At 41.4% G+C, this 22,655-nt stretch overlaps 1 protein-coding gene across 2 annotated transcripts in view; it reads right to left on the bottom strand.

Annotated features, from left to right (window-relative positions):
* Positions 1 to 662: 662 nt before the first annotated feature.
* F13A1 (coagulation factor XIII A chain) overlaps positions 663 to 22,655 on the bottom strand; it is a 65,541-nt gene continuing 43,548 nt past the window's right edge. For both annotated transcript variants that reach the window (XM_080610603.1, XM_080610602.1), the window contains 7 exons: positions 17,115 to 17,218; positions 16,237 to 16,325; positions 15,147 to 15,300; positions 14,207 to 14,491; positions 9,955 to 10,115; positions 6,785 to 6,921; positions 663 to 2,876 (listed from right to left, as the gene is read on the bottom strand). In XM_080610603.1, the coding sequence (XP_080466729.1) occupies positions 2,732 to 2,876; positions 6,785 to 6,921; positions 9,955 to 10,115; positions 14,207 to 14,491; positions 15,147 to 15,300; positions 16,237 to 16,325; positions 17,115 to 17,218 (1,075 nt within the window). In that variant the 3' untranslated portion in view covers positions 663 to 2,731. The remainder of the gene's footprint in view (positions 2,877 to 6,784; positions 6,922 to 9,954; positions 10,116 to 14,206; positions 14,492 to 15,146; positions 15,301 to 16,236; positions 16,326 to 17,114; positions 17,219 to 22,655) is intronic.

Here is a 22,655-nt window from a genome sequence, read left to right as displayed (position 1 = left end):
CCCATGCACAGGGTGATGAGTGACTGAAACCCTAGAGGCCATCCTTGTTTGGTCTTCAGTTTTTTTGTGAGCAACTCTGTACACAGCAAGCAGGCTGTGGATGCCAAAGGCTGTCGTCATCCCTGGCCTCTACTCCCAGTCATCACTTCTCTTTGCTGCCATGTACGCCTCTATAAACTACCAAAAAAAGTACTTCCTATCTCCTGGTGGACATTATTCAGCTTAACAACTGTTAGTAAAATGCCTTGAAATATTTGGCTGAGAGAAGCACACTTTAAAAGTGGGATGTAGTAGATAAGGTTTCATTAGAAGCACACTGGCCACTTAATGGACTCTCACAGGTTAAAGCAATTTCCAGGGGAATCTGGAGATTCTCTGTGCTGGCACCGTGATGTGCTCCTGGAAATTGTCACCTTCTCCAATGCATTAGGCAGTCAGTTGTTCAAACAGAAAGAAAACCAAAGGCAAATAGTTTAAGTGAGCCTGTAATTTTTTTTCATGTTCATTCAAATAAAGGTAGAGTTTTCTCCTTAGCACCAAAAAAGAAAAAAAAGGCACCTCCATTATCATGGCTTAGAAGAGAATTTTTTAACTTTCACAATTCAGACGCAGGAAGTGGTGTCCATGGTGCTACTATGTAGAAGCGATCAGAATACAGAACATAACACACAAGTGCAATGCTTTATTTTAAAATCTTATTACACTGTAGTTATACAAAGTCTGGAATGGAAAGCAGGCTTATATGCAAGAGCAAAACAAGAAGATAATTTTGTTAAGAAGATGTAGACTCTGGTAGGACTCCTTAATTACTTAACAGAGATTGTCACCTTGCATTTACAACACACTGTTCAGTCCCTTGAACCCCAGAGGACTTTATATGGAGACTTTGACACTGCAGTTTCTAATGTAGTCACACAAGCTGTACAAAATGAGTGTGTGCAGATGCCTTAAGTGAAAGCGCCTAAAGGTCTGGTGTTCCTGGATCCAGGGGTACTCATTGAGCATATCAGGTGGTATGAATCTTTGCTTTGTTCCACATTCTTTATCAGAAAAGCAGCCTGCATTTCTACCCTCCCAGGACTTGCTTATTTTTAACAGCTGATGACAGGTTTTGCACGAGGCCATGTGTGGCAAGAAGAGGAGCAGAAGGCAACTCATCTCCCTTGCTTTCTTATTAATGAGACCACAAAATGACACAGCCATCCACACTACAATAAAGCCCCACCATTTAATGAGTATGAGGCTCCTTTTAACTACTTTGGAAGCTCAGTTAGCTCACCTGTGCTGCTAGTATGTGGCATACTCTTGTACACTGTTCGGTGGAGAGGAGTTGCCACAGCCTGTGACATCTTCATCTTTGCCTCATGGAAAGAGATCTCTAGGATTTCATGGGAGATGACAAATAAACACACACACACACCCCTGCTGACCTAGCACAATGGAGTACATGGCTTAGGACGGAGTGGTACCCTGCATGGAAGATTAATGGAAACCAGAATGTCCTCAGTGGAGGAGCAATGCCTTGGGAGGCCCTACTGCACCCCACAGAGGCATATGCTGCAAGAAAGACAGGAATTAGATCCAGCTTGTGAAGTTTCTGACTCAGGATACATCTTTATTCCTTTTCCATCTGAGCTTCTGTCCCTGGACATTCCTGAGGTTGCTCATATAACAGCACTTCATTCTGCAGTAGCAGTGATTTCTGGAAACTTTCAGGCATGGTTTAATTTAAACTCATCCCCAAGTGTTTCACCTAAACTCACCCCCAGCTCCAATGCAGGATATTTGCTAGTCTTGTGAGGCTGGCAGGAGAAGACCCTCAGGCTGTCCCCATCACTCCTCCCTCCTTCACCCCATTTAATAGCTGTCAGAGCCTGGACTGCTCTGGGCAGCACACACATGTGGGAGATGAGGCTACAGGATGGGTTGAGGAGAGAAGAAAAGGCAGGAAAGCATGAAGAAATAATACATCATATACAAGAGATGTGACCAGGAAATGCAAGTTTGGTGTGAAGAACTCTGAGCAGGAGCATGAAAAACCCTGGATTTTCATCAAGCAAAAGACAGGAACAGCATATCAACATCAAAGGGGTGGGATGAGGGCATGAAATACATAAGTGAGTATGTGTGGGTGTCTGCACACATGAAAGACTAGGAGAAAGGCAGAGGGAAGCAGCAAGAGGAAACAAGGAGCTGGGAATATTCTGGAGCTAACATGTCCTGAGAGATGCTTCCAGCAAGTGAGCTCTTCATGAACTGGAAAACTATAACGTTGTAAGATAAAGCAGTCTCTTTAGCTAGAAATACCTGTTTTTATTGCAGCCTGAATGATCTACCATAGGGTTGTGTAATTCAATCTAAGAATTTATAACTCTGGGTTCTCTTTCAGTGAAATATCAGGCCTTAATTAAAACTAAAGTTCAGACTACTTTGGTGAATGGAGCTTTTCAGATTCCCTTGCAGCGCTAATGCAAAAGACTATAAATACAAGTGAACTATAGGAATAATATTGCCTAGAATTGCCTTTAATTACATGAATCTAATTTTAAATCATTCAGGTGTTTTTTCATGCTTTCCCCAATCTTACCAAGTTAGGTTTCTTTATGAAATTTCTGTTCAGCACAAGGATGACCAAAATAACAATAAGCAATTTTCCACCTCTTCTCCTTCCCTCCCCCCAGCATGATATTCTGAAATATAGCTAAATGAGAGATGAAGGCAGCATCCTGGTTCATGGTTTCTGAACCTGGATGTTCAGCTCACCATACACATGCCTCAAAGCATTAGAATCCAGGCTTGCAATCAGCTTTCGTAAACCTGGTTGTCTTGGGACGGTTTTCACTTCCCAGATCAAAGTAGAGTTCGCTGGGATTTGCCTGTAAGAGAAAAGGAAAGTAACAGTATTGTGATCAGCCAGCCAGTGCTCTCAGCCTGACCCACTGGAGAAACTGAAGGTGGACAGTATAACATGTCTCAATTTTTTTATGTTTCATTCATTCTCATAAGTGTCCTATAAATTATTTCGTCCATCTTCTGCTCCTCTCAGAACTGACTCTGTTAAAGCTTTTCCTAGCTTTTCCTCCAGGCTAATTTTAAATTTCCAAAATGAATCCATTTTCTTCTGCCTCCTCTCACTTCCTCTCACAATCCCTTTCAGAATAATCTAAGACTTTTTTTTTCTACTTCCATTTTGCCTGTTAGTGATTCTTTAAATGGTCAAATAAGTCCTTGTTATGAAGCGTCCATGGCATTCCTGTGCAAACCCAATGCAGCGCTGATGAGATGCTGAGCTCCTCTGCCAGCTCCTACCTTCAACTACCCTCCCATAGTTGTAACATCAGCAGATCTCACTGGCCACTTCAGATGACTTCATGTCCACACAAACAGGCCAAAGTGTTTGTGAGACTCCTGCTGTTAGCAGTTACCCTTTTACATTATGTATGACTCTTAATAACTCATACTATAAAGCAACTGCATTCTGCACTGCTCTTGATTTTCCATTTCTGCTACAACTAAGGTGTGCACAGACAGCCTTAAGTATTGGGTTTCTGTGTTTTCTCAGTGCTTTCACTATGTTCTGTGTGCAGATTTTGAAGGCTGATATTGATTGATTATGTTTGGGGGATGTCAGGATACTGCTGCTACAAAGGAACCAACGGGGAAGGTAGCATAGAGGGCAGCTATTTATAAAAATAAACGTTGTTTTCTTCAGTGTTACGAGGGTTATGAATTTAGCCACTGTTTTCATCTCACATAGCTATGGTATTCCACAAAGAACAGATTAAAGTCAGAATAAAGTAAGCCTAAACTTCAGTTGCACTTTCAAATTCTCATCTGGTAGGATTTGGCTCTCAGATTCCATATCCTGTGACAGGGTCAGGACAGAAATGACAGCCCAGGCTTAACACAGTTGCCACAAGACAAGAAGCCTTAATTAGCTCTAAATGAGCTACCTAACCTGAACATTTTTTTCAGTGCATGTCTGCGCCTTCTAAAATGAGAGGTACTCTAGTTCCTTAGAGGTTAGCTTAAGTACCTCCACATGGTACTGCATTGCATTTTGCATATACAGTCATAGGTAACCTGGGGCACGTACCCAGTTTTAGAAAAGAAAAAGCAGAGGAAGATCATATTTTTTATGTGATAATGTGTAGACTGCTTCCAGCAAGTGTTTTTCTTCTTTTTGCCTTTGCTCTTAATAAGAGATATTCTGTTTCCTGCAGCTGGCCTGCCTGCTCCACCAAATGCCCACTAAAATGGTAGCATGATAAAGCAATGACTTCAATTGTTGCACAAGGTTAAATACCTTTTTAAAGTAAGAGTTTATGGGAATGATCTGCAAGGGACTATCTGTATCGAAAGTGAAGAAGATATTATACAAGTCTGCTGTGCAGCAAGTTTCACTCTACTTTCTTGAGCACTTGGGATGCACTCTCTGGATGAAGGCTTCCAGACCAAATTTTCACAGTGCCCTAGTGAGACAGGGTAGCACTACCATCCCTGATTTTTAGTGCTATTATCTCTGCATATATGTGTGTGTATATATATATATTTATATAAAAGTGTGTGTGCAGGAAGACAACATCTCCCCTGGGAAACCAAACACACCTTTTCCTGTTTCTTTATTGTACTACTTCTGAAACAACTTGCTTTTCTCTACAAATGCTAAGACTAGCTGAGCTTTCACACATAGAAACACCCTAAGTGATTTACCTGCTAGTGTGAAAGCATGCTTGGCTAAAATCCATTTAAAACTATTCATCACTGCCTGGTTAATTTTCATTTGTCATGCAAATACTATGACCTATGTAGGAATTGCTGCTGCCAAAGGCTTTTTCCTGAGTCATGCCCCTCATCTGTCCGAGGCCAATAGCTAAATACCATTATATATAGATATATATATTGTTTTTATGAATGGTCAAGACTGAAGCCCCCAAGCCACTACATTGCCAGAATAATCTTGTATCAGCTGGATCCCACATACCTGTTTTGTGGAGTCACCCAAGTGATACAGAAAAGCTAACTTAAAAATACAGAGCGGTCAAAAGTCTCATTCCCACAAAGAGTTGCAGAAGCCACGTCCCATATGTGACAGTCCCTGATGGACAGGGAAGCAGTGGAAGAGTGAGGAAAGACTAAACTAGGTTTAATTCTCTTTGCAAATGGAGTAAGGTCACCCTAATATGATTCTCCTGGGAGAGGATTCAGTGATGAATGGTTCTGAGTAATATGGTGAGCCATCACCACACTGGAACCATTTATCACTCTGAATGCATGGAGGCAAATTGTGATTATTATTTAAATAAACTACAACTGCCTGCTGCTCTGTCCTTTGTGCGTATAACCTGCACCCTTCATTCATCTCAGATAAGTTAAATCTTAAAATGACTAAGCTGATCCATTTCTATTTTAAGTGATGACAAGGGCACTACTGAAAAGGGGAAACATGTTGACTTGAAAGAAAATGATATCTTTCTGTCAATCATTTTTATGCCCTATCTCCTGATGTGCCTGGCAACTTCTGCATCTTTCAAGGTGAGAGCAGCCCATGGCAGCTTTTGGTTTGAGAAGGATGCAGAACAACAGGGGAGACTGGCATAGCTAGGCAGCAATGAGGGCTACTGCTGCAACTTGCGTAACTCATGTGGACTGTGCTGAGTCATGTTCAGCAGCATCTATGACATGCCTTGTGCACAAAGCAAACACAGTATGATGCCCTTTCACAGTCATTTTTCTGCCCAGCTCTACTCTGCAGACTGGTTTTGATCTTTTTTATCCCTGGCCCAGGTGCAATCAAACTCAAACCTCCCCTACTGGCTGCAGATAATGCTGACAATTTATGCAGCTGCTGAAGCACAGGCAATTTTTCAAACTCCTTTTGCACACACCCGGGGACCCTCAGCTCAAGTAATGATAGATGGTATTGCTTTGGCTGCCCAAGACTAAGCAATGGCTGCGAAATTTCCAGTTATCCTGGAACTGGCTAATGCTGAGCTTGTAACACTGGACTCACAATGCTGAACTCAAATGGGAGGAGGGTCTAGGAAACAACTTGCTCAGAGTATGGGTACCACTGTGTCAGCATGAGGTGCAACTCAGTATAATGAAGGTGGCTTTCCTTTTCATCAGACTTGGGAGTATCCTGTGTCGAGAGCACACCTCTGTGTCAGGGCAGCCCTGTGCAGTGGTGCTATTGGGGGCAGGGGGAGAGCTGTGTTATCACACACGCTGCAGCCATCACTGAGGGCTCTGCTGCATTTGACACACGTCTTGTGTCTTGACATAAGCTTGCAGAGATCATCTGAGGTATCTGAATGTCTTGTATAATCATGATTAACATGAGTGGAGAAAAGCCCTTTTGAAAGACAGCACAAGACCTGATTTGCACATTCTGAGTGAGTGGCAGTAAACACTTCATGTGTAGAATAAATCTGCCTTTCTGTGATAGAAGCTCATAGGTGCTATTGTCAAATGCTAAAAATAACATAATACAGTGAAAAAGTAAACTCAGGCTGCATTAACAACTACCTACAACCACTACCCCTTCTTCCAGTGCTGGTGCTGAACAGGTGAAATGCTCTCACAGTCTCTCTGCACGATCTCTCTGGACAGCCTGACTTCTGACTATTGAGACCTACAGCTCCCCTGTGTATTGAATTTGGAAGTAAGGAGAGAGTGTCTGAATTGAATTACTCAGCACAGCATTAGTTAAGTGCCTCTTGTGAGCTTCCTCCTGTGAGCAAGTAGGAGATGAACTCCCAGCTAGTTGTGCTTTCTTCTCTACCTGAACTCCTTTTTCATCGTTCTCAGCACGCCAGGTCCCTCGAGGCGAAGAGTGACATTCTCCAGGGTTTGTTTCAGAGGATTGGTGAATTCCACAGTCACAGACATTATTTTACCAGCTACCAGCTCACCTTGGGTCTGCAAGACACAGAAAGGACAATGCTCCACAAGATAATAATAATTAAATGCCCCACGGTGAAATCTGTAGAGTTAAATACACATTTAACTTTAAATGTACTTGCAAGGAAGAGGGGTAAGGAGAATGAAGCACACAGCAAAACAGCATGAGGCAGAGAAAGCCTAGTAAGATGGATGGGCCCATAGGTACCACTGCAGGTATTTCTACAGATTGCAATCTTCCCTCAAGCTACATGGTAGGTCAGGAGGCAGGCCCTCATTTCCATAGGAAGAAACAGAAGTCTACGTGCACAGTCCTGGAGCTGAGTGTCCAACTGAGGGCATGTCCAGCTGAGGAGGCCTCTCCCCCAGAGTCTGCTTCCCTCCCCAGGCTCCTCAGCAGCACTGAAGCGCACACTCTGCTCAGGACATGAGCTCCAGAAGAGCAGGGCAGGAATTACTACTCTAAATTAGAAACATGGGGTCACACTGCTTGCAGCCCCGAAAAGTGTCATGCCCATCTTCCCCAACTGCCTCTTGTGCTCTGAAAGGTTTCTAACCCTGTTTGTGCGCTCTACATAGACCTGAGAGCCAACTGTCCTCCCGAACCCTTACATTACAAAAAAGCAATACATTTTGTGCTGTAAAATATTAAGCTGTGGGACTAATAAGCAATGATCACATTGAATTCCATATGTATATATGTGAACTGTACACAGCTGAAGGGATATCTGTCTGTCCCTTCAGATCAGTGCAGGTAGTACAGTTGCCTGGAAAATACCTCCAAAAGAGCATGTTTTTAAACACAGACTACATGCATGGGAATTTTGTTTTGTTTTGTTTTTTCCCTAGAAACACAACATTTCTCACAGAATACAAAAGGCTCAGGCAAGGGTTTTCAACTTATGGCTGGCAGAACCCAGCAGGTCCATGAACTACTTTAAAGGGCGTTGAGAAGTATCTTGTCAATGAATTTAAAGTGCTCTGCTGGGGTCTACAGCCCTACTGCAAATTTTTAAGGAGCATGACAGCTGCAAAAAAGCTGTAAAGACTCAGGTCAAAGGGATCACTCCGCACCGAATACCAATATATTGACTGGAGCAAAGGATGAGCTACTCACACCTGAGCTCTCAATAGCATTTAGCCACCTGCATTTGCAAAAAGACATCAGTGGCATTTTCAGAAGTTCTAACTCAGTTGGAGGTCTTATGTCCTCATATTTCAATTGCCCAGTTAAGATCACAGTTAGACGTTCATCCTGAACATCCACAGATGCAACTGAGACCATGATGTGTATTTTCTGAGCTTATTTTTGTAACCTGGTCTCAAGCTAAATTAGCATATGGTGTAATTCCCTCAATGGTTAACTCTGACAATCATCTTAGACCAACAGAGAAAGATCTGAAGATGAGGAGGAATATGTTTTTCATATTACTTTTTTACTCTCACATTCAGAACTCCAGTCTGTCAGTCACATTCACTGAAGAAATCTGACAAGAAAACTAGGAAGTCTCCTCACACTTCTTAACAACAAAGTGAAGCTTCCTCTATAAATAGTAATATATAAGTATATACATATGCGTGTGCGCACACACTTGAAAGATCCAACTATTGAAATTTCAGCATATTTTTGCACATCACAAAGAACTGAAGAAACAAACTCAGTTTTACTAGAAAACACGATTATTGGACAACAACCTATCCTATATTCTAAAGATCCGTTCTAACAGCAGAGAGGACAAACTATTTTGAAGCTGAAATTGGAGATGCTGTATGAGATGTTCTGTTTAAGTATTGAATTGGAAGAACTTTCTAATTTTAAAATTCGTTTACTGAAAGCAGGTATTTGAAGTAGAGTTTATCTGTCTTGTTTACCTCCTCTCTAGAATGCTCAGTAAAACAAAAGACTTTTTGTTTGCAATACAAAGAAGTCTCATCAGATCATTATGGCATTTCTGTAGACCACAAAATGGAGTGTTTTTTTTTTGTAAACTTCACTTTAGAGATCCCTTCTGACACAAACTGTTTTCTATGATTCTATGATTCACTGCAGTTTTGATCTACGTTTAAAAAAACCCCAACTTTTTGTGCAGCAGGCTGTGGTTACTATACAGATTATTATATGGAAACCTGAACATTGATTCAAATAATATACAGGAGAAAAAAAGTCTATAAACAGATTCTTTCAAGGTTCTGAATTTTAGGAAGATGCATTCATGTCTATATAAAGCTTCCTGAACAGGTGTTCTGATTATTTTGTTTTTTGAGTATTAGGAAAAAAAGCAGATCCAAATAAAGTCATTCAGAACAGACAAAGGCTCAGTGCTTTTGAGAATGAGGCAATTTATTTGGATGCTCAGTTATGACTGAGAACTTTAAATCTCAGCCCTGCCTTTGCCATACAACATAGGGTCTTTTTCCTATCACAAGCATTACACTTCTACATTTTCATAGGCACCATGCCACATGCAGAAATGCTTGAACTTTGAAGGAACTCCACTGGTAGTACATTCACAGCATGGTAGCAAAGCACTGAAATCCTGAAAGCATTGTCTAAAATCAATGCTGCCTGTCCAGGTTTAGAGAAACTTTCCACAACACCTGCAGGAGCTTTCCAAGAAAATTCACGTCACTAGCTTCATTCTTCAGCAGGAGGCCTCTGTGCTGTGCTGCTTTAAATATAAGACTTCTGAAGTAGTTAAAGACTTGAGTGACTGGAGTGAGTAATCTCTCATAGCCTTTGAGTTTCTCCAGGTTTTTCAGATCTTTTCCCCTCCTTCCTCCACTGAGATCACTTTAGCTGTCTACTACCAGTGATGCTGCCAGCCTCAGACTTCAATGTAGGGATACTCAGTACAATATATAACGTACCTATACACCCTCATACACTCCAGCCAGCCACTGCTTTATAAGGTCCATGTTAAACTGAAGGTCTAATGCTCACATACGCATACACCCCTCCATCAGAGATATACAGTCAATGTGATAGCCTTGTACAGAACAGCCTGCATGCAGCATAGTGATCCATCCCCTTTCACCACAGCCTTGAGCTACCTTGATCTGCAGGGCAGGAACTTCCAGGACTGTCGCCTTCTGCATGGCCAGAATCTTCCCTGTTTCGTTGATTTGTGCCGTCACAAAGAAATGAAAGGAGGCTTGGTCCAGCAGGTCACTCATGTACTCACTTGCTTTGATCACAACATCAAAAGCACTAGCTGAGGGGAGAAACAGGAAAGAAGAAAAGGTATCTGAAGCAATCTAATGGCTGATTGCTCCTCCCATCATAGCCAGTGCCAGTTACACAAGTGCCTTGGGAAAAAAGTGGCCCACACCCAAAGAATGGCTTTGATTTTCTTTCACAAACTATCTGCATTTCTTCACCACACCATTCCCCCTCTTATCTTGACCTCTTTCCATTCAGGCTGTGAGCTCCCTGGGTCAAAGCTGTGTTTGTGCACAGTCTCTGCCCAATGCTGGTCAACATGGGCCCAGGCCACAGCTGAAGGTTTCTAGGCACTCCCACAAAACAAGTGAGAAGTAAGACTGGCAATAAGTAGCTACTGGGCATGAAGGTCAAAACTAGCTTTTGAGTGTCACGTCATCCCTGCAAATATTTCCTCTTCCACTTTATACCTGTGCTTTCTCTGCCTCTCTTCCTGGCAGAGATGCCACCAGGGACGCCTCCAGAACAGCCACTGAGGCTCACGCTGGAGGGTGTGAACCCATGCAGGCTATGTGGGAGACAACCTGCTCTGCAGGACGTATCTGGATATCTGCCTTTGTCCTACACTGGACTTGCCTGCAAAATTTAGCAAGAAGGTCCTCCTGTCACCAGCATGCACTCCAGAGAGCTTTCACATGCTCCCTGACAATAATTATTGGAAGGAACACATCCCCCTGGGCTAGATGGTTGAGATGCAGGGAATCATTAATTTTAACCATATTGAACTGCAATTCCCAGGCCAACAATGGTGTGAGAATGTGACGCAGAGAAGCAGACCTGCTAACTAAGTAATCAGGCAGGATATATAGATCTGATCCTCTTACCTTTATAAACATTCATTATAACTCTAGTAAACATATCAAGATCACCCATCTGTTAACTATGATTATTACTGTTATCCATTATTTGTATTGTATTTGTGACATACACTGTACACACCGAGATAATTCAACTCAGTTAGGTAAATGACATTCACCCTTTTTCACTCTTTTGATCCACTCACATCAAAACTAGTTCCTTGATTTGATTTCAAAGCTATTCCCTTGGTGGCCACCTGACCTGGATTTACCAGGCCAGCCTTAAATTTACTTGATGTGCTCACCCTTCCTCCCTCTCTCCTTTCCTTTCACTCTGTGTCTCTTATAGAAGAGTTTCTCATAATGCTTGAAATTGTAAATTATAAATCGGGAAAGGTATTTATCATTTGTGTAAAATAAGTAAATAAAGAAATGATTTACAATCAAAGAGAAATTTACAGTGAAAGGAAAGATGAACTTTTCTGTTTAATCAGCAGAGAAAAAAAAAGAAAAAAAGAATAATTGACTTCTATTTCCTTGGCACTGTCTGTGCTAATAAGATGCCACTACCATTTACTGCACCTGGGAAAGCCAAGGGAGACACAACACTGAGCTGCCTTACAGCCTTTACAGAAAACAGAGAAAACTAAATATAACCAAGTGGATGTGAGAGCACCTTTGAAGGCACTGGAAGGTTTAAGCTATTCAAATCCTCAAAGATGTTTTCAAGCCACACAATTCCTTTAATCATTATTCTGAAAATCATGCTTTTACTTCCTGTTTGAAAACTTACTCTGCTTCATTCTCTCAGCAGCGTGGGCTGGAAGAATGCCTCTGACACATCTTTACTGTATTGTATTTTTTTGTTACCTCCAGATATACATATACACTATCTGCCATGAATGAAGCCTACAAATTCTGCTTCAGTGCCTGAATAGGTATCCTTCCATCACACCTCTGACAGAGTATTCTCACACAGTTGCAAATGATCATGCTACCTCCCTTCACACTGCCTGTCTGCTCAAACACTGTTTCTGACAGCACTCCTTTCCAAAGCAAAGGTGAAAGAATTCATGATCAAGGTTTATATATCACCTTCAGAGATGGCGCAACTTGTGAGGGTTTTTTGTCCTGTTGCAGGACAAAATGCTCCACAAGTTGATAACTGTAGCTCAGGTATAAGCTAATTTCTACCTTGAATGGTGGTAATACCTTAAAACATGCCTCCTTGGCCAGAAGCAGTGATGAGGACATACTTTTGATACCCACGCAATAAAATCCATGTTCTATTCTCTCAGGTGCCTCTCTCTTAACCTGTATTCACTCACAATCAGTCAATTCAGAGTTTGCAGCATGGTTTCAATAAGCTTTTTACAAACCATTTACTTAACCTAGAAAAAAAGGAATATGAGGTTCAGTGATGCTTAAGCATCTATTCATTTAATTTCTTGCACTGAGTAGCTAGATGAGTCTCAAAGCCCTGCAGAAGCTGTGCTTTAGGTAATAATACCTTACACAGACCTTTGATGCAATAGTAGATATAAGTCTTGGAACCAAGCACAAATCACAGCAGTTATTTGCACATTTCTTAAAAGATGCCTGAATTTTCCCCCATCAAAGAAGAGGCACAGAATTTAGACTTGAGCATTTGAAATTGATTTTTTTTTACTGTACCTAACCAAGTGTCCAAAAGTTTTGTAATATTTCAGATCAAATGCTTAGTAACTGACACAAGACACTATAAAACCCCACACTGTGTTTTGATTGATATGATGTGCTGGAACAACCCAATGCCCATTTCCAGACCCCCCACAAATGAGTCAGGGAGTTAGAAAGAACCATCAGGCAGTTGTCAGGGCTTTGTTATAGACCAGAGGTAGAATTTTTATTAACCTTCACCTATAGATCCCTCTAAGTGGAGTCCTACTTTATGGAGATTAATCAGCTCCAGATAAAGATGTGCAGTTTTAAATGATGTTCAAAGGGAGGAAGAAAGCAGAGGATTTTTTTCATGGCATGGTGGGAACTGTGGTTCCATGGGGGCCTGTCACTGATATAAAATTTGTTCTCTTTGAGAAGAGAGGGCTCACAGTGTCACTTGAGCTGGGATGGGATAGACAAGATGGATGAGAAAGCTCGGAGTTGCTGTGATCCAGCACCAGATTCAGATCAAGAGGCCCATCCTTTGGCCACGCAAAGTCCTGCCACTCCCATTGTGCTCACTAGAGATTGCTGTTGACCAGTAAAATCATTGCTCCTGACTCTCTCAGTAGGGAACTCAAGTGGAGGATCCTCTGACTTAACCTCCATGAGGGCACATTCTCATCACTTTTGCTGAGCTGGAGACATTGACCTAAGATCAAGGGGGCCTGTCTGGAGAACAAGTGATTGGCAGTCACTTGTTGCTGGAGAAGCCAGGGATCTACAGCCGGTCTGCTCCATACTGCTTTGGAGTACAGCAGGTCCTCAACACTTGCTTGCTGTTTTCTGAGTGGGGCTGCCATGGCTGCCATGAAATAGTTCAGTTATGTCCAAAATAAAACAGGACAACATCCTTCTTTGTTACTTTGAGCCATGCAAAATCCTGCCCTCAGCAGTGTGAGTTAGGCTGCCATGAACTGCTTTTCTCATGAGAAGAGGGAGGCAGGATCTTCTCGTCACAATCCAGAGGGCACTAGGAAAAGCAAATCCTACGTCTATAAAATAATAACTCAACTTTGGGGTGCCTGCCCAACTGACAAATGCCCCTGCTCCATAGTGGCACATTCTAGTTACACAGAAACTTTTTAGATCACTGTAAATACAAAATCCTGAACCACCCAGTCCTCCATAGTCCACTCAGAGCTTGTCAGTTTCTACCAGGTAAGACAAGGTATCCACTTTTTTGTCCCTGTAAATGACACCCTGAAAAACCAGACCATTTCTTTGACTTGCTGTGATACTGCTAGAAGACTAAATGTATGAAAAACAATACCTTGAAGCTTAATACCTGCACAACTTTGTTTTCTTTTGTACTAAACAAGAAAAATCAACAGCTCCCAAACATGCACCTTGGTGTAAGAGAGCATTATGCAGAGAGCAACAGCTTGAAGAAAACAGCCTTAGCTTTAAATGACCCTTGTAGCAGGGCCAGAGCTGAGAGTGGAGCTTCCTGACACCTAATAGAGTATCCTACTCCTAGCTACTAGAATTGCCTCTACCCTTGGGTGACAGCTAATGACACAGAGAAACACAGCTAGCAATATCACAGAAAACAAAGGTTTGAAAACAACTATGCAAGCCTTACATGAAGAGGGTTCCAGTTTTGCACTGAAAGAGTGTTTCTTGAATTCACTTTTTGCGACTCCTGTATAAAACACTATGTTGCCTGAAAGGTAGGCAGTAGCAGTGTAGTAGTTGCGACTTCTGTTCCTGACAGTTATAGTGACTTTAAAGTCACTGCCAAGGACTGCCTTTTGCACTTGGAAATCCATGTCAACATCTGTTTGTGGCTGATATGCATCTTGGGTACTTTGCTTTTTAACGCCATACATCACAGCAGTCTCAAGAGCCAGTCTCTCCTCCTCTGAGCCTAAAATTGAATGAAAATCAAATTTAGAAAAGAAACGGGTACTGCATTAGCCCAATTACCTATCACATGGGTGCACCTTCCATAGTTTGTGGTAGCTGAAATGAATGGATGAGGACAGTGAACCTTCCTGTGGTAAAGTCAATAATAGGAGAACTTCACAGCTTCCAAGTGAGCTGTGTTAAAGATTCAAGCCATGTCAAATAAACTGATGTAGCTTAACTGATATAATATAATAATATATAATTATATAATAATATATAATATATATTATATAATATAATAATAATAATAAATATAATATATAATAATATATAATTATTAACTGATTTATTCTGTGCGAGCATCTGGCCTGAGTAAGAAATGTCTAAAAGCTGTACAGAAAGCCTTGAACTGTTTTGAATGCTTTGAGTTATTCCATGTCTACCCTTTGTTTTCACTACAGCTTACTCAGTCCAAAGCATTTCTGAGTAGCAAAGTTTGTTCTTTCTCAAGGCATCTGCAGTGTTTATGGGATGAAGCTACAAATAAAGAGCTCCAGCGGCACCTTGGCAGCTTTATATGAAGCTCCCTCAGTGCCAGAGGTTTGTAAATACACCATCCAGGATGTAATTGAGATAAATCTGCATTGGTATGGTCCCACACCATTTCAGGTTACCTTCTTGGAACTTGTACTCCTCAGTAATCTCCATCATTCCATCACCCCCAACTTCCTTGGTCACAATCAACTGCCCAACATGGGTTGTGTCAATTTTTTCTATCACTTGGATTCCGTTTTTCTGCCTTCTTGAGAAAACAATATCACTATTCACCTATAAAATTAAATGACAAAGGACAGAGTAAATGGAAGTAGAGAGAGGAAGGGAAGCCAGCCTATATCACCTCAAAATAATGAGACATTGACTTAAGTCCCACTAAATACTTGCATTGAAATCCCATATTTAAAATTAGTCATATGCTATAATAATGACTAGATGCATTTTACTAGTCATAGCTCCAGAATAACTGACAGTATAAACTTGAGTAGGGTTGAAGAGCATGATTACATGAGACCATAGATAGGGGCATGCTTCATAGATAAAATATCTTTATTCTTTTCTGTCCTAACCTATATACAATTCAGTTAGAGAGAGACTTGTTCTGCAGCTGCTGCAATTCTGAGAACACCAGCTCTGGTGGTGCAAGAGGTTAAAACTCCAGATCAGGCCATCTTTCTCCTTATGGAGATATTTCCCTCTCAGATCTGTCAGTCAAACCACCCATGTGAGCTCTCCTTGACCTATTGCAGCCAAAAGGAATGTTGTGAGCAGACTTCTTTAAAATCATTGCATCTATTTTGACTGAAAAAAGAAAGGAAGCTTTAACATAAGCAGCTTTGCTGGCAGGCCTGAGAAGCAGGTAACAGCTAACAAGGGATGAAGATGAGCAGCTAGAGCTAGTGACTCATTTGCCAGCATAGCTGGAATCTGGGAAGTATAAATGACCACAGCCTGAAGTTTCATTAGAGCCAGAGTAGCTTTTCCTGCTTATTACATTGGTGAGCAGAGATTAGAGAAATCTCTGTCATTCATTAGAGCCATATCACACCTGCTGGCCTGCATGTCAAAATATAATGGTGAATTTTTTCTTTGACGTGGAGTATACATGAAGTAACTTCTCAAATATATATTGCAGTGGAGCCCTATCTGCTGTCTCACCTATGGTCCCACTAATATCTCTCAATGTAGTGAAAATTTTCAAATCTGTACCTCAGCATAGACAAAAGGAGCATCAAATTGAAAGCAAACGTGACCATGTTTAATGGCTTGAACTGAGGCTGGGCCACACCTGTACATACCTGCAGGGAGAAGAGAGATAAAGTGAGAGATCAATTAAAAACATGTCAAAATGTTATATTTTCTCAAAGAGAAATAATTCTTGGGGCTTGGTGAACTCTTTTAATAGTTTACAGGAACTGCTGACTAAGAAGTGAAGATTTTTGTTTCTGTTTCCAGTCCTCTACACAACACAGACTCAAGTCTGAAATGACTCAATGGTTCCATACCTTAATGGCACTGTAAAGTTCACTGTAAGTCTCAAGTGCTTGAAACGCAGATACAGCTGGTTTTGATTTAAGCAGATAATTTTGGAAGGGCTCAGTTACACCACAGAATGAGAAAGGTATCAGTGCAATTTTGCTAAGAATGTATTTAAAGAACTGGAAAATTAAGGACAAGGAAGAAATAACAGCGGCTTTTCACTTTTTCTCTCCTGCCTGCTCAGGAAGCTTAGTAAGGACTGCAGACGTAAAATGAAGGAGAATTAATTTGATCTGTCTCTTGTATTGGTCCTCTAAAATCTTAGAAGGCATCTTTGGCAACAGAACTACGTCTCTTCTATAGCAAGCAGGGCCTTTCTCATGAAGGATTGTGTGCATATGCATCATGAGCCATGTTACAATAAAACCAAATCTAATATTTTAGAGATCAGATCAGAAGGTCCTGAATACAGGTGAATGTGGTTATCTGGTGCAAGAAGTTGTCATTGGCCATATGGTGCCACCGGTTCAGCTATCATCAGCTCATTGTTTGCCACAAAGAACTCAAATTTTGGAAAGACAGCTAAAGAGGAATTCAAGCAGTATTACCATCACTGGTTTCTTGGGGTGTCCCATCAACAACCTGCCATCCTCCAAAACCAACGGGAAGATCAGGTCTTGTCATCCAAGCTTCATTCCAGCAATGATAGTTCCTTCGACAAGAGATGGGACCGGAAGATTAAATTCTTGGAAAGAAGCATACAGCCGAAACCAAAACTGTGTATTTATGTCCTGCCACTGCTTCAATAATGACCGTTGCTGATTTAGGGATGAAAAATCTGACTGTTTTTAGAGAACAGATTTTTAGGTTAAAGAGTTAGGTACTCGTCCGTTAAAACCTGAAGGCCACAATCTTTCATTGTAGTTTCTTGAGTGCAAGTTGAAGAAACCTTTTGATTCTTCTAATGTGTTCTGAATGCTAATGTCTCAGAAAACTTTGCAGTACCTGCAGATTGTTGGGGTATATGAAGATCTACACAAACTACAATCTCTTTCCAACCAGACACCTCCACTTCAGTCTGCCTGCAAAAGCAAGCTTTGAATTTCCTCCTAGCCATTCTGAAGCTTTGGTGCCTCTTCTGAAGAGATTTCAGGATCAAATCCATAATGTACAGTGTATAGATTTGTTTTCATGGCTCAAGACAAACATGCTTAACTGGTTTCCATCTTGGCTGAGAAAAAGATCTTATAAGGCTTTACAAGACTATCCTCATTCTGGATTCCTTATAAAGTTTTTCCAGCATGTCATGCCAGCGAGGGAGGTCAGATCACCTAGACCGTGCAGCTTTCCAAAAACACACTTACAATCACTGTGAGCCAAGTTTTGCCTTTAGGGCCCAGAACAGTATGCTGAAAGGTGAATTTCCGAGAGTCATTAATCTTGGCACTCAGGGTTGAAATGCCTTCACTTGGCAACATGCTTAGGAAAAGAAAAGCTAAAAAACCCAAAAATCCACTACAGCACCATCACTCTGCCCAGAATGTTTCAAAGATGAGTAGAAAAGAAAGATCTTGTAAATTCCTGCAGTGCTACTGGTGCTCAAGTGAGAGCACAAACAAGAAGAAAAGTAAAACTAGGAAGAGGGTCTTGCAGTAGAGACAAAACAGTGCTTGAATGCCATTACTGCAGAAAATGAAAAGGAGGGAGTAAAGAAAGGGACAATTTTGCTTGCAAATTATACATATCCTACAGCAGATATGAATAAAATTACATCTGTATAGCTGCTGGTACAGCCCCTAAAACATGCAATGATATTAGCAACCAAAATGGGGATTGTTAAACTCCGACCATTTCATTAATAATAGGTAAAAACCCGCCATGGAGCGGAGTCGGAAGGATCTGAGGCTTGTCTAACAAGACATTTCAAAGTGGAAATGAAAGCTTGGATCAGGGTAAAACTTGTCAGTTAGGGGAGTTAATGAAGCAGCATTACAGAAAAAGAAATTATTCAAGGAAAATGACGCACTCAGAGAATTTTTGATGCTGCTGAGAGTAGTCAATGCTGAATCATGCTCACAGAGCTTTGCTGAGGGCTACCAGAGAATAGGGACACACTTTGTGGTAGGTGGGGTTTTGAAAAGTGTTATGCCAGCATGTGAGAGAGACAATCCCTGCCCTGAATCCTTCACTGGTTCACTTTGAATCAAAGTCAGATGTGTTTCTGGCTTTGTGTTCTGTGAAACAAGAACCTGAAGAGCAGGCAGGAGAGAAGGACAATAAAACCAAGGGGGGGTAACAGTGTGGAAAATGGCAGCTCTGCTTAAATACTGCAATTAGGTAATGCTTTTTTTTTTTTTCTATATTTTTCTGTATTCATCCTAAGGGACAGGACATTTCTTACTGGTTTCTATTGATGTAGTGCTGGGCACAACAGGACAGCAATTTCTTTAGGTCTGCTGCCATGCAAATAACAAATACATGTAAGGATATTGAATGCAGACAGAGAGACGTTGCTTCTAAACCACATGAGTATTAAGGAAAGGAGGATGAAGGGAACATTTCTCTCTCCAGAATGTAGCAGAAACTTCTCTCTGGTAGAAGTGAGCACAGCTGAGGAGCTGGCTCTGCAGCCATAATTTGTTAAACTGATTCTGTAGTTCTTGTATTCTACAGCAAGCCTGAGACATTAAAGAAAACAAGAATGGCTATACAGATCAATGTGGTGACCATTAAATATTTACAGAGATAGTTACGAATAGACTAAACAAAGAGATGGGGAAATTAATAAAAGATGACCAGGTGGGTTTTATGCCTGGAAGACAATTTAAGAAAGGTACTTAGTATTGCTTATGAGACAAGCACATGCTGGAAACAGCTGCTGCCCTTTCATTAGCTAATAAACTCAAGCATTGGGGTTGAGAGAGGCACTGATAACATTATTGAGAAATCAGAGAAAAGTGAGCTGAAGGCGAATGGGAGAGCAGAGGTCTCAGAAGGGCTTTCTCCACAGGCCTGGACCCCCATGGGGCTCGGTGACTTCGAGTATGTTTCTGCTGAGGTACTGATGTTGATCTTCTTGGACCTCACAGTAGGAGTGAGTCTTGATTTCCATCCAAGAGAAATATTCTTTAAGTGTCTTTACATCATCATTAGGAAAGACAAGGAGAACAAAGTAAGAGGCAGTACTGATGGGCTCAAATCCGGCCAGCTTTATAAAAATATCTCTTTGTTATAAAAATAACAAAGTCTGCGTAATTTTGTATATATGTTTTGTTGTTGTTGTTTCCTACCCTGAGGGAAAAAGATGATCTTTAATAAAAATAAATAAATGTCAAATAACATTCAGAGGGAGCCCCACATTTAGAGATTGATTGGACTAAAAATCCTGGCTCCAGGTATCCCTGAAGTCTGAGAGTATTTAAAACCTGAAGAGAGATCAGCTCCAGCAATACAAGGCAATCGAAATGATATATAATAAAGAAAAAGAGCTCTGCTTCCAGTTTTCAGGAGATTATAAATAAAAGTGAGAAATATATTTAAAAAACCATTATAAACACCTTGAGCTTGTCCTCTTAAAAAAAATAAAAGAAATAAAAAGACACATTAAAAATAAAATCAAGGTTAAGACACAAGCCATTTAAAGTTGGCATATAGGCTATCATGGAGTGTTACAGAGTAATGAAGAGAAAGGACACAGAGGAGAAATGAAAAGAGGTGTGTAATATATTAAGTCATGCCCAAAGGGTTATGTGCACCATGTACTAATAAATGTACCAGAAGGATAAAAGGATGAACAAGGCAGTTCAAAAAGTAATCAAGCCAAGTAAAAGCAAAGGCAGGATGGGAGATGAAATGCTAGTGTGAAGTTGCATATGGATTTCAGTGGAGCAAGGGTGATTTTGGATTATCTGCCCCTGTCCCAAAAGAATGGAAAAAAACATTGAATTAAGAAGTCTTGGAAAACAGCTGAGAAAAGAAGAGGTAGGGAAGTAAAAGGAAATGTCAAAAGTGGGTGAGAGGTGTTTCATAGATCAGGTTAGAAGGCAAGAAGGGATGAGATAGATAGTGAAATGTCTGAAGCGTGGCAATAGTCCATTACTGAGTATATATGGACTGAGCAGCGAGACTGCCAGTCACTGGGTCTTGTTTCACATCATTTATAGGCAGAGAGGTTTCTGGAGAGTGACTGCTCCTTTACAGCTCTATGACTCATAGAAGAACCAGCACCATGAGAGGTTCTGAGGTCCTGCTGTCACATAGACCAGATGCAGCTTAGCAAACTGGGAATCCCCAAGGATCCTAACAGAAGGGAACAAGGCAAATAGCAGGATTACAACCCTGGGCTTCAAGAGAGTAGGCTTTGGCCTGTTTAAGGTCCTGCTTGGAAGAATCCCATGGGAGGCACTTCTGGATAGAAGATGCATCCAGGACAGCTAGTTATTTTTCCAGGGTCACCTCCTCCAAGCTTAAGAATGGTCCATTCCTATGTGCAATAAATCAAACAAAAGTGGCACAAAGCCTGCATGGTGAACAAGGTGGTCCCAATTAAACTCAAACATTAAAAAAGAGTGCACAGGAGGTGGAGCTAGGGACAGGCGACCAGCAGCAATATAGAGACACTGTCTGAGCATGCAGGGACAGCTTTAGGAAAGCCAAACCCCAAATCAAATGAAGTATGTCAAAGGATGTGAAAAGCAGTAAGAAAGGCAAGCACATCAGTATCAAAAGGAAGACTATGGAAAATGTGGATCTGCTGCTGAATGGGGCAGGAGACCTGGTGACGAGAGACTAAGAAAAGGCCAAAGTATTCAATGTCTTCTTTGCCTTGGTTTTTGCTGCTAGTCTTTACCCTCAGGAACAGCCCCTGAGACCAGCGTGGAAGTTTGGAGCAATGAAAAATTAACACCTGTATCAGAGGAACAAGTTAGAGACTATTTAAGCAAACTGGACACACAGAAGTCCAATGAGATAGTCCCAAAAGTGCTGAGGGAGCTGGCCAATGCCATTGTAAGACTGCTCATGTCTATCTATGAAAAGTCATGGTGACTGGGGGAGTTTCCTGAGGACTGGAAGAAAGCAAATATCACTCTTTTCTTCAAGAAAGAGAAGAATGAGTGCCCAGGAAAATACAGACTTAGTAGCCTCACCTTGATCCCTGGGAAGGTTATAGAGCAATTTCCTCTGTGAAACATTTCCAAACGTATTAAGGGCAAGGTGATTGGCAGTAGTCAGCATGAATTTACAAGGGACCAGCTGTGCCTGACCAGCCTGATAGCCTTTCTTGATGAAATGAATGACTGAGCGGACAACGGGAGACAAGGCATAGGGGCTGGTTTCCTCTTTTGACTTCAGCACCATCTCCCACAATGTCCTCATAGACAAATTATTGAATTATAGACTAGGTAAGTGAACAGTAAGGCATATTGAAAACTGGCTGAACTTCTGGGATTAGAGGGTTATGATCAGTGGTGTTAACTTCATCTGCAACCTAGTCATTAGTTGTGTATCTCAGGAGTTGATACTGGGTCTAACACTGTTTAACATCTCTATTAATGACCTGGATGTGAGACCTACTACACCCTTAACAAGTTTGCTACATAGAAAGCTGGAAGGGGTAGATGATACACCAGAGACTGTACACAAGGAGAGGCTAAGAAAGCTGCGACTGTTCAGCCTGCAGATGGGAAGACTCAACAGGATTTTATCCATGTGTTTAAATGTTTAGGGAGTTGGGGAGGGGAGGAGACAGAGCCAGGATCTTCTCAGTGCAATAAGCAATGGGCACAAACTGAAACACAGAAAATTCTGTGTGAACATCGGGAAACACTTTCTTACTGTGAGAATGGTTGAGCACCGGCACAAGTTTCCCAGAAAGGCTGTGGAGTGTCCGTCCTTTGAGATATTCAAAACCCAGCTGGACACATCTCTGAGCAACTGGCTTTAGCTGACCTGGCTTTGAGCAGGGGGGTAAGCATGACTTCCAGGGATCCCTTGCAGTTTCAACTATTCTGTGATGCTGTGATACGAGCTCCAGATGTGAATAAACCTAGTTGTTTTCCTTAGAGTCCCTCTTGGTAATGGATTGTGGAAATCACATAAAAGAGGTTACAGCATCAGGTTCAACCATTTTCACCACCACAGAATGGGTT

Source organism: Psittacula echo (genome assembly GCF_963264785.1).
Source record: "Psittacula echo genome assembly, chromosome: 2".
NCBI lineage: Eukaryota > Metazoa > Chordata > Aves > Psittaciformes > Psittacidae > Psittacula > Psittacula echo.
The sequence above is the reverse complement of the archived record's forward strand: the minus strand, read 5'-3'. Positions and strand labels throughout refer to the sequence as shown.